We start from the raw sequence: 14,171 nt of genomic DNA, 5'->3' as shown, positions 1-14,171 counted from the left end.
AAAATAAAAAATAATAATAATAATAAAACTGAACCTCTATGTCCTGGAGATAGTAGTGTGTCCTTGCTCTTGGTAATTTGCGGAACTATTAAAAGTGAATTAGGTGGTGTTGGTGAAACTGTTGAAGTTTGTGGTGATGTTGCAAGCGTTAAATTAGGTAAAGATTGACCAAGACATGAGTATGCAGGTACTTGAACGCTTAAGGTATTAGGAGTTGGTGATTTGCTCAACAATGATCGTCTACAATTATTATATTTATTTTAAATATTTAAATATTGTTAAAATTTTTATTTAAATATTTACCTGATTTGAAGAGGCCTATGATTGAGACTAAGACCAAGTTCAGTACCTTCTTCTGATGAAATACTCGATCCGTGTGGTGGTTCATTGGTATCAACGCTGACATTTCTACTTTGATTGTAACTCGGTAGAAAGCTACTTCCACCTGGAGAGACGCCTTCCATCTCTATACTTCCGCTGTAAATTTAACCAAACATTAACAATAATATGAGAAAAAAAATTTGGAAAATACAAGAGTGCACATCTCAATCGCTCATGATAGTTATTAATATTTTATTTTTAGTTTTTTCTTTCAGCTTAATTTTTATTTAAAATTTTTTTTAATTATTACGCCTTTTTTCTTAGATGTCGCTTTTTATTTTTTAATCCTACTGTCATACTAGTGCTGCTGCCAGTACTTGGTGGAGAAAAAAAAGAAAAAATAATAATAATAAAAACAAAAAATGGCAGCTAAATTTGTCATGAATTACCAGTTTTAAGTTTGTTTTGTTAATTACAATTAAACAAAAAGGATTAACGTAGAGGTTTTCGACAGGGATGTTGCAACAAAAGGTATAAAGCTACTAAAAAAAAAGAAGTTAGTAGACAATTAACAATTTTTGAATTTATTTTTTCATATAATTAATTTCAAAAAAAAAAAAAAAGAAAATTAAAATAACTATAGGTGCAATTATTATAAATATTTTTTTTATAAATAAAAAAAAAAGTTGGCATGTTCTGTTAAATACTAAGGTTAGTTTCTAAGGAATCAGAGGATAACAAAGCATCGTATAGTATTTTTGTGACATTAATTATAATTATTGTTGATATAGTCTAAATAACTAGACGAAATGTCATACACTGATATAATCGAACATTAAACGGTTTCTTTAGTCCATATACCTACGATTCAAAACACAATTTTTTTCTGTAATTTATCGTTTTGAAAAAATTCAAAAATTATTAAACGTCGGCTAAATTCAGTATCATGAATCGACTCAATATCGGGTTTAAATTATTTCTCAATAAATTATCTTTGTACTATCATACAATTTATCCCATTTTAGATTAATAAAAAAAGTGTAGAGATGATTTCAAGTCAGTGAATTAGTCGAAAAAATAATTTCGATCGTAAGGCACCAGCGCGTTCGCGCTTGAGATGTGCAAAAACAAAAAAAAAAGAAAAAAATATATATGAAAAATATTGTATAGAAATGGAAGATGATTTATATATTTTTTTATTTTACCTATGACTGTGTGCTAAACTGCTGACGCGAGAAGCTCGACTACTACCCCGAGGTGTTCTTGGTAGCATATCATTGTCTTCCAATTCAAAATCACCGTCTCCCAAATACGTGCTTGCTTGTCTGCTCACTGTTGCCGTGGGCGGAATTTCGCCGAGTGGTGGAATCTTCATTATTGCAAACTGCTGTTGAGATTTACGCAGAGATTCTATCCACGACTATTGCATTTCATGTAATGTAAACAGTTCGTTATTAAGTGTATTGTTAATTATAATTCGTTCAATTAAATAAATTATATTTTATTTCTATACATGATTATCATTGTGAAATTAAATGAAAAAATAAATAATTCACCTTAGCAAGTTTCGGTTCACTTGCAGATAAAATGAATGCTGCAGTAGCAACTCCGTATTCATTCAAATAGACTAGACCAAAACTAGAAGATTCCTTTAGTTCATGAATACGTAAACGATCAACAACGTAAGGTTGTCTTATTATCTTCAAATTTCCAGCAGCACCTCCAGAACTACCGCTACTGGATGTTTTTTTGGTTGAAGATTTACACAGCAGTAGCATATCAGTCATAAGAAAAGCGTGAATTTCTGTCTAATATAAAATAAGATAAAATAAAAAAACGATTTAGTAAATTAATTAAACGATAAAGTTTTTAAATGGAAATAATAATAATTAAATTTGTAATTAAAAATAATTAAATTGCTGAAAATAAGGTTTATATACAATTAAATTAAAGTTGTCTTACTTTACTCGTTGCTGAGTCTCGTAATTTAAAGTCGCCTTCGCGTAATAGTGTCCTCAGTGAATCTTTTGGACAGCCAGGCATTAGCGCAGATGTAATATCAAGATTACTGTACAATTTAACTAATTTTTCAAGCTCTTCGTCTCGAGTTTCCACTACGTCATAACAATCTAGACGAGTTGATGCACTTGCTAATCGAGCTGTTTCTTCGGATCTCCGCAACGCGGCATTTACCGAAGCAACAAAGTTATCAACGTATTTAATCTGCATATAATTATATTATTAATTGTAAATTGTTATTGTAAATAAAACAGGTAATAGCTTAGAACCATGGCGTCATTTATTTTTTTAAACGTAAAAACCAAAAACTTGAGTTTTCATAAATTTTTCTTTTCAATCTATTCTATTTTTCGGCGCAATCGAGACTACGCGCCCATCGTTTTTTGAAAATTAATTTAAAAAATATAATTTTTGATGTTTTGGTTAAAAATATATATCCGATTTTTTTAGACTACTGTTAAATTTTTTTTTATTAAATTCTGTAGAAAATAGAATTTAAAAAAAATTTTTTTGATCGATGAAAAATTCAAATTTTAAATTAAGGCGCGATTCTAAACAGTAATACAATTAAATAAATTTTACCATTAAAGTCAATTCAGAGCGTTGTTCCTCATCTTCAGTATTTTTCAATACGGCTTTAAGAAGTAGTGAGTATTTAGTTAATCGCTGCATTGGTTTTACCAAAATATCTAAGAGTCTCAAACGATTGCAGTCTTTTTGAGTTTCACACCACTAAAATTATTTTAAAAAATTATTATTTACATTTGTAATAATGTAACAATGATGATAATTAGTATTATTTAATATCAGTAATTTTCAATCCAAATACTATTTTTTTGATTCAAAAAAAAAAAATAATATTTGTGCTATAATACAAGAAAGTATTTTTTATGCCTGAAAACAATGACAAACTGTAAAAAATTTGCGGAGTGAACGCGGATTAAATCCAGAGTGAAAGCAGAGCGAATGGCTGTGTATTTATTAAACTACGAATCAGAGTGAATACGGACTTCAATAAAATCCAGATCACCCTAAAATCACTCCGCTGGAAAAATGAACTCTTTATTGACTCCATATACAGAGTTTTTTTTTTAAACTCTGGAACTCCGAGTGACGGAGTGAATTCGGACTGAAATAAAATCCGTAATAACTCCGAATTCACTTCTGATTTTTTTCAGTGTACTAATTATTATCAACAATTAAAATTATTATTAGATTACTATGAAAAAAATAAAAATACTTACAACTAAATAGGCCGTGAATAATTCGTTGTCATTAAGCCGATCGCGACAGTACTGCTGACATTTACTTTGTTCTGAGCAGTATCTTGTATATGGCGCAAAAGTTTGCTGAAACATTTCAAAACCTTGAAGAAGATGACCCGGGTCAAGCGGATTACCAGTCGTCCGTGTAGCATTTATCATTCTCAATACATGTTCACTCCAAAAGTAACGATTTGCCGTATAAATATCTGGAATATTACTAAATAGCTTCGTACGGTCTACTTCAATTAGAATATTTGAAGCTTGAAGACTACAAAGACAAGCCATAAAAAGCTGTGAACATAAAAAGACATAAAAAACTAGTGGAAATATTTATGAGGTATTAATATTGTATACTTTATTATAAATAAATGATGTAACTTACATCCGTGACGACTTTAAGAGTCTTTATATAAGCCAATTCTGTTTGAGCCAACTCCCAAAGTGCCGTTTGTTGCTGCTGCTGTTTCTCAGTCAAGCAATCCCAACTCTCGACAATATCACGCCAATCTTCCTCCAGTGAATAAAGAAGTTCTGTTTGTAAAATAATTAAATTAAATTACATACAATAACAGAAAAAACAAGGATATAAAAGCATTATATTTTTTGCTGGGATTATTAAAATTTTTTAATCAAACGGTAAATAAATTTGTCGTAGAACTTGGGCATTATTCAGAGTCAAATAGGAGAGTATGTTTTATATAAAACTAAAAGGAAGAAAAAAAAGTTATATCGCCGGTGTATATATAAGAAATACTCGGGAGACACGGATCGATTCACTTTTGACTGAGGAGTCCTCCTATTGGACTTAACTTTGTGTAGTGGAATGAAGCGTTGAATAAAAATAAAAAAAAGGGTATAAATATATATGTTAAATTTAGTTTTCTAGACCTTGTTCATTTGCAATGAGATCGTAAGGTAGCTGAATTTCTGGTAAACGCGGTACACCGAATTTCGTATAGCTATTAAGCTGCTCCACAAGCAATTCCATTTTCGTTCCTTTTGTATTTGTAAAGAAACCGCTCCAACGTTGCTTACTGGCTTTAAGACCCGCCGCACCACTAGATATAGAACTACTACTAGATGTAGTTTTCCCAGTTGTCAGCATACCTCCAGGTATCATCTCTGAATCCATACTCGAGTCTTCCGTTGATATACTAAAAAAACGACCGCCACGACCACGATAGCTCTGAAATAAAATAAGTCGAAATTTTTTACATTTTATATATATACATATATATGTATTAGGATGATTCGTTTTGAACGAATATTTTTTTTTTCACTTCCACAACAAAATATTGATATGTCCAGAAAAAAATTATCTAAAATTTTTGGCCCTTAATCTTAAATCTGAGTTCTTTTATTTTGATTTTTTCTGTATTGGTTCTGAAAGTCATATCTCAAATGATAACTTGGGTTTTTAGTTCATATTGAATAAACAACGAAATTTACAGTAAAAATACAAAATGAAAATGAAAATTAAAAGGCGTTCAGTAGAATTTTTGGCAAGTATTTTATTTATGAAATTAATAAAATTCCTCCATCAGGCGAACGAAGAACTTGAGCCACTTGACTAAAAGGATCTTTTTTGTGGAAAATAAAATTTCCTACAAAATTGTTTTTTGCATTTTTATTGTAAATTTCATTGTTTAGTCACTTTTCAACTAAATACAGAAAAAACAATTACAGTTACAGTAAAACTACTATGGAAACTTTAAAAGAATGTTAAATTACCTACAAAATGTCGCAAATGGCAATCTGATACCTTGAAATGCGATTGAGCATTAGAGAATCAAAAAAAAAAACCGGGGTGAAACTTTAAAATTGAGTGAAAAAAAAAATTTGTTCAAAACGAATCACCTTAACATATATTTATATATATAAGATTATTCATAATACGCTGAAATAGTTGAATAAAACAATGTATAAATATTTTATGAACAATTAAGATAAATTTAATTAAATCAGATTAAACAACACGGCTTTGTTTAAACTCTTCTCATATGTAAATTAATTCATTAAAATGAACCTTTCATGAGATTTCCCATTCAATACATCACTAAGTCTCTTAAAAGCTCAACACCTGATTTCGACCTCAGTGTATACCCTTATGAACGTATGAAAATTAACTATCTATCTCAGCGTATTTATTTGTTTATACTATAATATATTTCTATATATATGAATTTAATAACAAACTTACTCCAGTTTTACGTAACGAAACATTTTGATTACTTTTTTGGTTCCCTGTACGTGGCAATGCTGTTTTCTCGTCTTTGGCTGTAAAATAAATACAATTTAGATAAAAATATAATAAAATACTAGGCAAAAATATATACATAGAATAAATATGATTAATTTTACATAACTTTTAATTTTCAAATTAAAATCACGATGTATTTTATTTTATTTCGTTTCGAAAATTGTTCTTTATTGTCAATAATTCAATTACTTTCAAATAATATCAATTTTAAAACTGATAATTATTTGAAAAACGATAATTTTAATTGGTTCTTAAACACGAGAAATTTCATAGCAAGACTTTAATAAACTTGCAATTATGTTAAACTAATTAAGGTTTTGAATAAAAAAGTTAGAGCTGTATTTTTTAACTTTTTTGAATTAAAACCCAACTCAATATTTTGATTAAGGGGGAAAAAGGGTCTGAGATACAAAAAAAGAGGATATTTTCGTGATTTTTTTTTTTCAGAGTACGTTCTTCATTAACATTTTTAAAATTTATGACATTATTAAGCTATTTTCCAAGAATATTTTGCTAAATTTTTATAAATAAATATTGAAAAATGTGCCAGTGGTAGTGGGGAGAGCCGAGTCACCTAAAAAAAAGTCTCCATGCTGCAGGCAGGATAACTCATGACTGCTTCATTTGAAATCAAAAAACCAAAAAGATATCTTTAGTACATAAGTTTACCTTGGATTTGAACGAAGGATTTTTTTTCAATAACTACTTATTTTTTAATTAAACAAAAGGAGCAATTTGTGGGAAAAATCAAAGTATTTTGATTGCACCTTTACTAAAAATTCAAAAATGAATGTTTTGTTTATTCCTTCGTTCAAATCCAAGATAAACTTACGTACTAAAGAAATTTTTTTGGTTTTTTGATTTCAGATGAAACAATCATGAGTTATCCTGCCTACCACATACTTTTTTTTTTAAATGGTTTCATGATAATTATTTTTGAAAATCAAAAAAACTTTTTACAGTGGATCATTGCCATCATTATTAGTTGTTAGGTTTTGATTTATCATAAATACGGTACTACCATGTATACAAATAGATTACCATTTATCATGCCCGTATTCTGATGAATACGTATACATACATAATGTATATAATCATTGCGCAATGTATATTCGGTATCGTGCGTCATTGAAAGCTAAAGTAAAGTGTTAGTAAAGGGTAAGGGAAATAAACATAGATAATAGAGGAGAGGAGTAAGAGCAAGATAGAACTAAAGCACAAAAGCATACCGATGTTTCACTCACTATACCCAAAAGTCCTTTCACCCTCTTAGAATATTCAACGTGAGTCCTGCTCAAGCCTCTCACGATACAGATAGAGCTTACCCTTCTCTGTTGCCCTCTACTTTATTCTCTTTTGTTGTATGCTGACAGGACAATTCTCACTTGTCACGTTTTTCAATATTTTTCACTAAAAATATTCTGATATGTTGCTACGCCAGCGAATAATAATCTATATGTAATATACCCCTAACATATATATAATTAATTAATACCATGCTGCATACATCAAGTGTAAAGACAATACAATAAATATTTATGAGAATAGACAATCAAGAATAATTTTATATATATGTATGATATAATTGCATTTATATTGATTGGTGATTAAGTGCAAAGAAAAATAAGTAGTACAAGTATATAATGTAATGCGACACGATTACAAAACATAAGCGAAGCTTTTACTGCTGTGTTTACTCAAGACGATTATTGTTATTAATATTATATATCATATACATTTTTTTTTTAATAAAAATAATAATAATAATACTTACTAGTGACTCGTAAGTGTCTACCACCTAAGCACGATGTTTCGGTTGTGTGAATTGGCAGAGGTGTAGAAAAAGCATCAAGAAATACGTCCACACGGGCCAGATCAATGCCACGACGATCGCAAGCTGCGCCAAGAATTTCTCTGAAATAAGAAAAGAAAAAAAAATTATATAGAATGTAGACATTTTAAGTAAATTTTGATATTGAAGATTTACTTTAATTATTAATATTTTTTTTTACATTAGAAAAATAAATTTTTAATTATAGTTTGTATTTTATAAGATAATATTATTATGTGGAATACGGTGAGAGCAATTAGACGAGGAGTTATGGACAATCTTAAGGGGATAAGATAATAAATCCTACGAGACAACACACACGTGGGAAAGTACGTTCACCCTCATAGCACGACCCTCAATATCCATATATATTCGTGTATATACGTAGTAGTAATCATATTGCAGAAAGTGTTCAAGATAAAAATAATCCAATAGAAACGAATATAACTTTTCTTTTTATTTTTATAGCATTATAAAACGGCAATAAATTTTTTTCGGTCAGTGATATGAAAATTTTTTTAAAAACATTTATTAATTTTTTACTTTTTAATAAAATTTTATTTATAAAATTAATTTTAGTATTATTAAAGCAAAAATATGAGCGTAGTAATTATTTACTGTACAAAGTTGTACGCGAGACTGTTAAGAAAAATGAAAAAATTTTTTTAAAATTTTGTCCCGTCGTTACAAATGAGACAAAAAATTAATGATGGAGACATAGGCTGTTACGTATTAGATTCTTTTATTTATTATTATTAGTATATTGTGGAAAATAAAAATCGATTATTTTTATTTATAGCCTATACTTGAATGCATTTAAATTATAGTAGATATCTTTTCATTATGCGACATTGAACTTATTGAAATAAATTTCAATGGAACCTAAAAATCACGATAACAAATTTAAAAAAATATAAAGATATTTGTATAGAAAGTAGCTAAAGTAAATACTACAAAATTGATATGAAATGAAAATGGAGATAATATTCAAAAAAAATATTGGAAGTTCAAAAATATACAACTCAATCGTTTATGGTATTTATTAATATTTTATTTTTTTATTATTACTTTGATTCTATTATTATTTAAATTATTAATTAATTATTAATCAATAACTTCCTTTTGTTTGGAATTTCAAATTTTCTTAGCGGGAAATTAAAAATAATTTCGATCGCAAGGCTCACCCCGCTTTTGCGTTTAAGCTGTGCAAAATATGAAGATATTTATATAGAAAATAGTTAAAGTAAATACTATAAAATGAAAATGAAAATCATATCCAAAAATAATGAATAAAGTGGCTCTATATATAATTATAAATTAGATATGAACGTATGACGGAAGTTGAGAGACCACCGCACGTTGTTCATTCGGAATGATGTGACTTGCAATTTATTATTGTACTACATCTCCTTTGTTCATGCACTAATCAGCCTGTAAATATTTATATATAGATATTTATACCAACGTGTTGTTGACTATTGTAAAATTAACAAATACATTAAGTCATGACATATTAACTGATGAATAAATTATAACGAATGTATATTAAAAATATAATTGAGATGTCATGACTGAGATAATAATTCTTTTACGGTAATGTTAAATAAATTAAGTGTAAATGAATGGATAAATTTATAAATAAATTAAGATATAAATAGATGGTCTACATGGTAAATGGTGACAACAACATTTTATATTTAATGGTCGATATATTTTTGAAACCCTGACGTGTAATAATTATGATAAATTCAACGGTTCAAAACCAACGTATCACTCTTTACGTCAGACACAAATGGACGGTGTTCATTCCCACGGGAATCAGGATAACATCAATCATGGAGTCTAGTTACATTCGTTACTATTTAAGCCTCTAACAGAGATTTACTGAGAGTGAAAATAAAAATAGAGAGATAACACAAATCGATAAAATTTTTTTCATACATTATAAAATTGATTTACAATAGTGAAAAAAAAACGAATAAATAAAAATGAGACACTTCAAAATGATTTAGTATATGATATTTATTGTGGTATATTTAAATAAATATAGAAAAACAGAGTGCGAAACTATTGGGTACTCGATGTATGACAGAGTAACTCGAAAATTTATTGAAAAGAAAAAAAAATTCAATAATTTTGTCTATATTTCAAGTTTATTATGAAATTTGGAGCAAAACAGAACATCCGGTCTGAATCGAGGATACAAATTTTAACATTTAAAAAAAATATATCATGGTACTGTTTATTGCCTGAGAAAAATTTTTGAATTAAGAATTTTTCAATTCATTATGGATTTGTCTTATATAAGTAAAATGAAATTATGTATGATACTGAAATTAGCTGACGTCGAATATTTTTTGAGTTTTTCTAAAAACGTTAAATTTAAAAAGAGATAACAGTTTAGAAAATTGCACCTATAGTTTTTTTGATTTTCTACATGTACATATTTTTAGTTTTTTTATTTTGAATTCAATTGTTGAACAAAAAAAAATCAAATTTTACAAGATCAGTCGCACATTAACGTAAATTTAAAAAAAAATAAAGCAACCAAAATTATATAAACTTTTTATATCGATTAGTAAGACATTAATACCCGAATTGCTCAATCGATATAGGAAAGTAATGATTAATTTTTCAAAATTTATCATTAAAAAAAAAAAAGCGGGGATTTTCTCATAGCGCGACGGACGGAAAATAAAATCAGTACAAAAATTATTTCGGGATATCTCGTCGAAATCCGGAAATTAAAAAAATTAGAATTATTTAAAAATAATTATGGGTTAACTGGAAATTCATAAAATCCAATTATCCCGCTCTGTGTTATAATCTGAAAAAAATAATCAACCAATTGACTACGTGAAAATATCAAACAATTTTTATTTTTAATTAAATTTTTTTAATAAACTCATTTAACTTTTGAATGTTAAAAACTTTATGAGATTTTTAAACTGATAAAAAAAAATCGTACGGAGTCAAGTTATCACTTAAGTTAACAAAGCTTACTTACGCTAAATATGTTCCTTTTGAAGCAGGTAAAAATTCCTCACGCTCAAGAGAACTGGTGTCGTCAGTTACTTCAAAGCTTACACTAAAGTACTCACTGCTAGAAACCTAGATCAAATAATTAAACATTCGTTTGAATTAAATTCATACTTTCATAAAGTTTCTGATATTACTGTCATTATGATTATTATTATTATAATTATTATTATTATCATTATAACTATTATTGTCTCGTATGCGGTCTTTTGAACAAAGTTTTCATCGTATAATTTAAACTGCGGTGACGTTAAACCGAACTTTTTCATTAATTACCCGGTGAAGGAGCCTACGTTTAGCGAAACCTAAATCAGTATTACAGCCAATTTCAGGCCTTAATTGCATTTTCATTCGTGACATAAATTTCCCACTAAAATCACTTAAGTATCTAATAAAATTTAAAGTTTAACTATTACTTAAATTGACATTACTTTTATAAATACAAACAAATAGAATATTAAGAGATAAGATAAACTAATAAAAAGTATTTAAATCCTTTATTATCAAAGCCATTGTGAAATTGATAGTTGATGATACATTTCCAATAGGCATACTGCTGTATAAATTCCAGTTAATTGATTTCCATCAGTAACTCAATTCTGTAATTTTACAATAGCGTATAAAATGTGAATAAAAAATAAATTAAATTCGATATTCGTGAGAATGAAACTCGTTGATGGTATTCTGGTATGCTAAACTTGCATGCTGTATATCCTGCCGTTGGTGTAGATTCCGCATGTTAGCTCGAAACGACATTCTGCATTTATTGCGTTCTTGCTACTGTTATATTCTACACACATGGATATTTATGCGGATATAGATATAGATATAGATATAATAGTAATGCTATTATTGAGCTTTATGCATTATTTTCAACACTGACATATTTAACAACTCAATAGTTTTATCTCCGTTCACTCTGTGTAATACGTACTACAGTGACTTTTATTTCAAAACCAATACTCGACTAACAGAGTAATGCAAATAATAATAATAATAATAATAACTATAATAAATCACAAGCGTAGATACTAAAATATATTTTTAACCAGCTGTAAATACCTCCCATTAACTATTGACGTGAAAAATTAATCATTAAGCATACATGGAAAAAAAGGATTTTTCAACACGAGTAAAATTTTTCAGATGAAAGGAAAACTAAAATTTTTTGGGGCGAAAAAATTTTCTTGCTGCGAGTAAAATTTTTTGTGCTGAAAAATCATTTCTTCTGTGTACACTTAATTGCTCGCCTTATAACGCAAAGTGTTTGAGGAAGTGCATTACTCTCAACATGTCAAAGTAAAGCAATTTTGCAGACTTCATTTTTTTTTTTTTTTTTTTTTTTTTTCAAGGATAGTTGTTGAAAATTATTAATTTTATATAAGATAAAGGATCGAGTACCCGTTGACTCCATGTATTTGTATATTTATATTCAATAAAATTTAGTAAATATAAATATTCAAATACATGAGTAATCGGGTGCTAGTTCCCTGATCGGGTACTGGGTCTTTTACCTTATATACAATAATTTCTCACGTACATGGAAAAAAAAATTACTATTTCACATCGTGACGCGGAATAGAAAACTGGTAACATTTTAAAAATTACAATTTCAAATAATAATTTTATTAAACGTGATTTCGAGTGGTAAGTTTTACAATTTCAGATGTACTTTCAACTAAATATTCAATAAAATCCTCAAACTGTTATTTGAAACCATAATTCTTAAATAATTTCTTCAAATGGTTCCAGTTTTTTGTTTTTTTTTTTTTCTATCCATATAATTACAAAAATTGAATTGTGACTTTGAATGAAAATATAATCAAAATATTTTGTTAAAATAAAATTCGAAAATTTGAAAAAATAAAAGAATATTTTTAAAAAATTTGAACTAGTTCTTAATACTCGTTATTTTATTAAAACTTTGACGTGAAATTTTAAGTATTTAAAAAATAATCGACGAAAAATAATTTTTTATGAATATTTATGATTTTGGAAGTTCTACTACATATAAAATTTATATTATTGAAACTTAATTGATTTATAGACGATTAAAAAAAAAGTAATCGAAAGAAAATAAAACAGATAGTGATTTAAATTATATTTAATTCATGACGCGCGTAAATTCAAAGTAATGTTAAAATGAAGCATATAAATAAGTATATTTATTATCATATTTATACGACATATTTCAGACTGATTTTGACTTGTCGATAACTTGAAGAAATTTAAAAAAAATTTAAATTAAATATTTCCAACAGTATAAATAAATAAAATTTCGAGTACCTGGGAACGTGATAGTTTATGACGAGCGCGATTGGACGTGGAAGTGTCTGTCGATGTTAAACTCGGCACCAAAAATCGTGGATTACTGTCTGTAGTGGGATTTGGTGAAAAAAGTAGCGGCGGCACAGGTGGATTTTGGTAGCGATGGTGATGTGATGTTGTCAGTTGATGTGACTGATGCTGCGTTGTCGTCCCACCTGACATATTACTGTGTTCTCCAGTATCCAGCATGTCAAGTTGGCTCAAAGATCTTGAGCGTACCTATTTATAAAAATATAAAATTTATTAAGTCATAATAAATTCTACTGCTGATGTGACAGATATCGATCTTTATGGTCTTCAAGATTTAAATGTGTATTTATTTTATGGATCATCTGGAATCTTGTGTATGTAATAGCTATTTTTCAGCTCGAAAAGGCTTAAATTTATTGCCTTCCTTATATCAGTACGCTGCTATGTTAATATAGAGTATGCATATATATATAATAATAATAATAATAATAGTAAGGGTAAGCCAAAGAGAAGTGGGTCAGAGAGCCGCATGTGGGCATAAGATCGATCGTTACCAGAACACTCCTACGATCCTTATCCATGGACGATCGATTAGTGTCAACTAAAACCACGCGTACATCAGCAGCATTCAAACTGCATGGTCAGCACTCATTTTTGTCAATTACTCAACTAGTTAGCTTTTGCAGGTGCGAAATATTACTCACACTTTATTAATTACTTTATAAAATTACTGTAATTTCATACAGCAGTTATTAATGTACTAAAGTATATAGTAGAGTATAATCCAATACATTTTTTTTTTCCAAAGAAAAATGTTTTTAACTAAATAAAAAAACAAAAAAAGTAAAAGAAATAATAAGATTGGGAATAATAAGGGTCGTGGAAGAAAAAAACAAAAGTTTTATCTTTTTATTCCCATAAGGGAATAAGTCAATATTTGTGGGTTAGTAGAATTAAACTTTTGGATTGTATCTCTTTATTTGATCGAGTATGTTTGATCGTGTATTGAATTGAAACTGAATTTTGTGGTCAGGTTCTTATTTATCGTACGGCCTTGCGCCTCCACTCGATTTCATATACTGCTTTTACTTTGGCTTATATGTATAATGTATACATATAAAATATATGTTTCAGGGTG

The 14,171-nt window shown here is 28.1% G+C and overlaps 1 protein-coding gene across 5 annotated transcripts in view; it reads right to left on the bottom strand.

Moving 5' to 3' along the window:
- The window catches only part of LOC103573390 (pleckstrin homology domain-containing family G member 5), a 51,635-nt gene that overhangs the window by 1,993 nt on the left and 35,471 nt on the right, over positions 1 to 14,171 (bottom strand). For all 5 annotated transcript variants that reach the window (XM_008552467.3, XM_053739112.1, XM_008552465.3 and 2 more), the window contains 13 exons: positions 13,022 to 13,282; positions 10,704 to 10,807; positions 7,640 to 7,779; positions 5,806 to 5,882; positions 4,494 to 4,791; positions 3,988 to 4,136; positions 3,585 to 3,896; positions 2,923 to 3,072; positions 2,284 to 2,544; positions 1,878 to 2,129; positions 1,527 to 1,741; positions 304 to 477; positions 35 to 240 (listed from right to left, as the gene is read on the bottom strand). In XM_008552467.3, coding sequence (XP_008550689.1) covers positions 35 to 240; positions 304 to 477; positions 1,527 to 1,741; positions 1,878 to 2,129; positions 2,284 to 2,544; positions 2,923 to 3,072; positions 3,585 to 3,896; positions 3,988 to 4,136; positions 4,494 to 4,791; positions 5,806 to 5,882; positions 7,640 to 7,779; positions 10,704 to 10,807; positions 13,022 to 13,282 — 2,599 coding nt within the window. The remainder of the gene's footprint in view (positions 1 to 34; positions 241 to 303; positions 478 to 1,526; positions 1,742 to 1,877; positions 2,130 to 2,283; positions 2,545 to 2,922; positions 3,073 to 3,584; positions 3,897 to 3,987; positions 4,137 to 4,493; positions 4,792 to 5,805; positions 5,883 to 7,639; positions 7,780 to 10,703; positions 10,808 to 13,021; positions 13,283 to 14,171) is intronic.

This window comes from Microplitis demolitor, chromosome 1 (assembly GCF_026212275.2).
Source record: "Microplitis demolitor isolate Queensland-Clemson2020A chromosome 1, iyMicDemo2.1a, whole genome shotgun sequence".
NCBI lineage: Eukaryota > Metazoa > Arthropoda > Insecta > Hymenoptera > Braconidae > Microplitis > Microplitis demolitor.
Note: the sequence above shows the minus strand (reverse complement) of the source record. Positions and strands in the feature narration are given on the sequence as shown.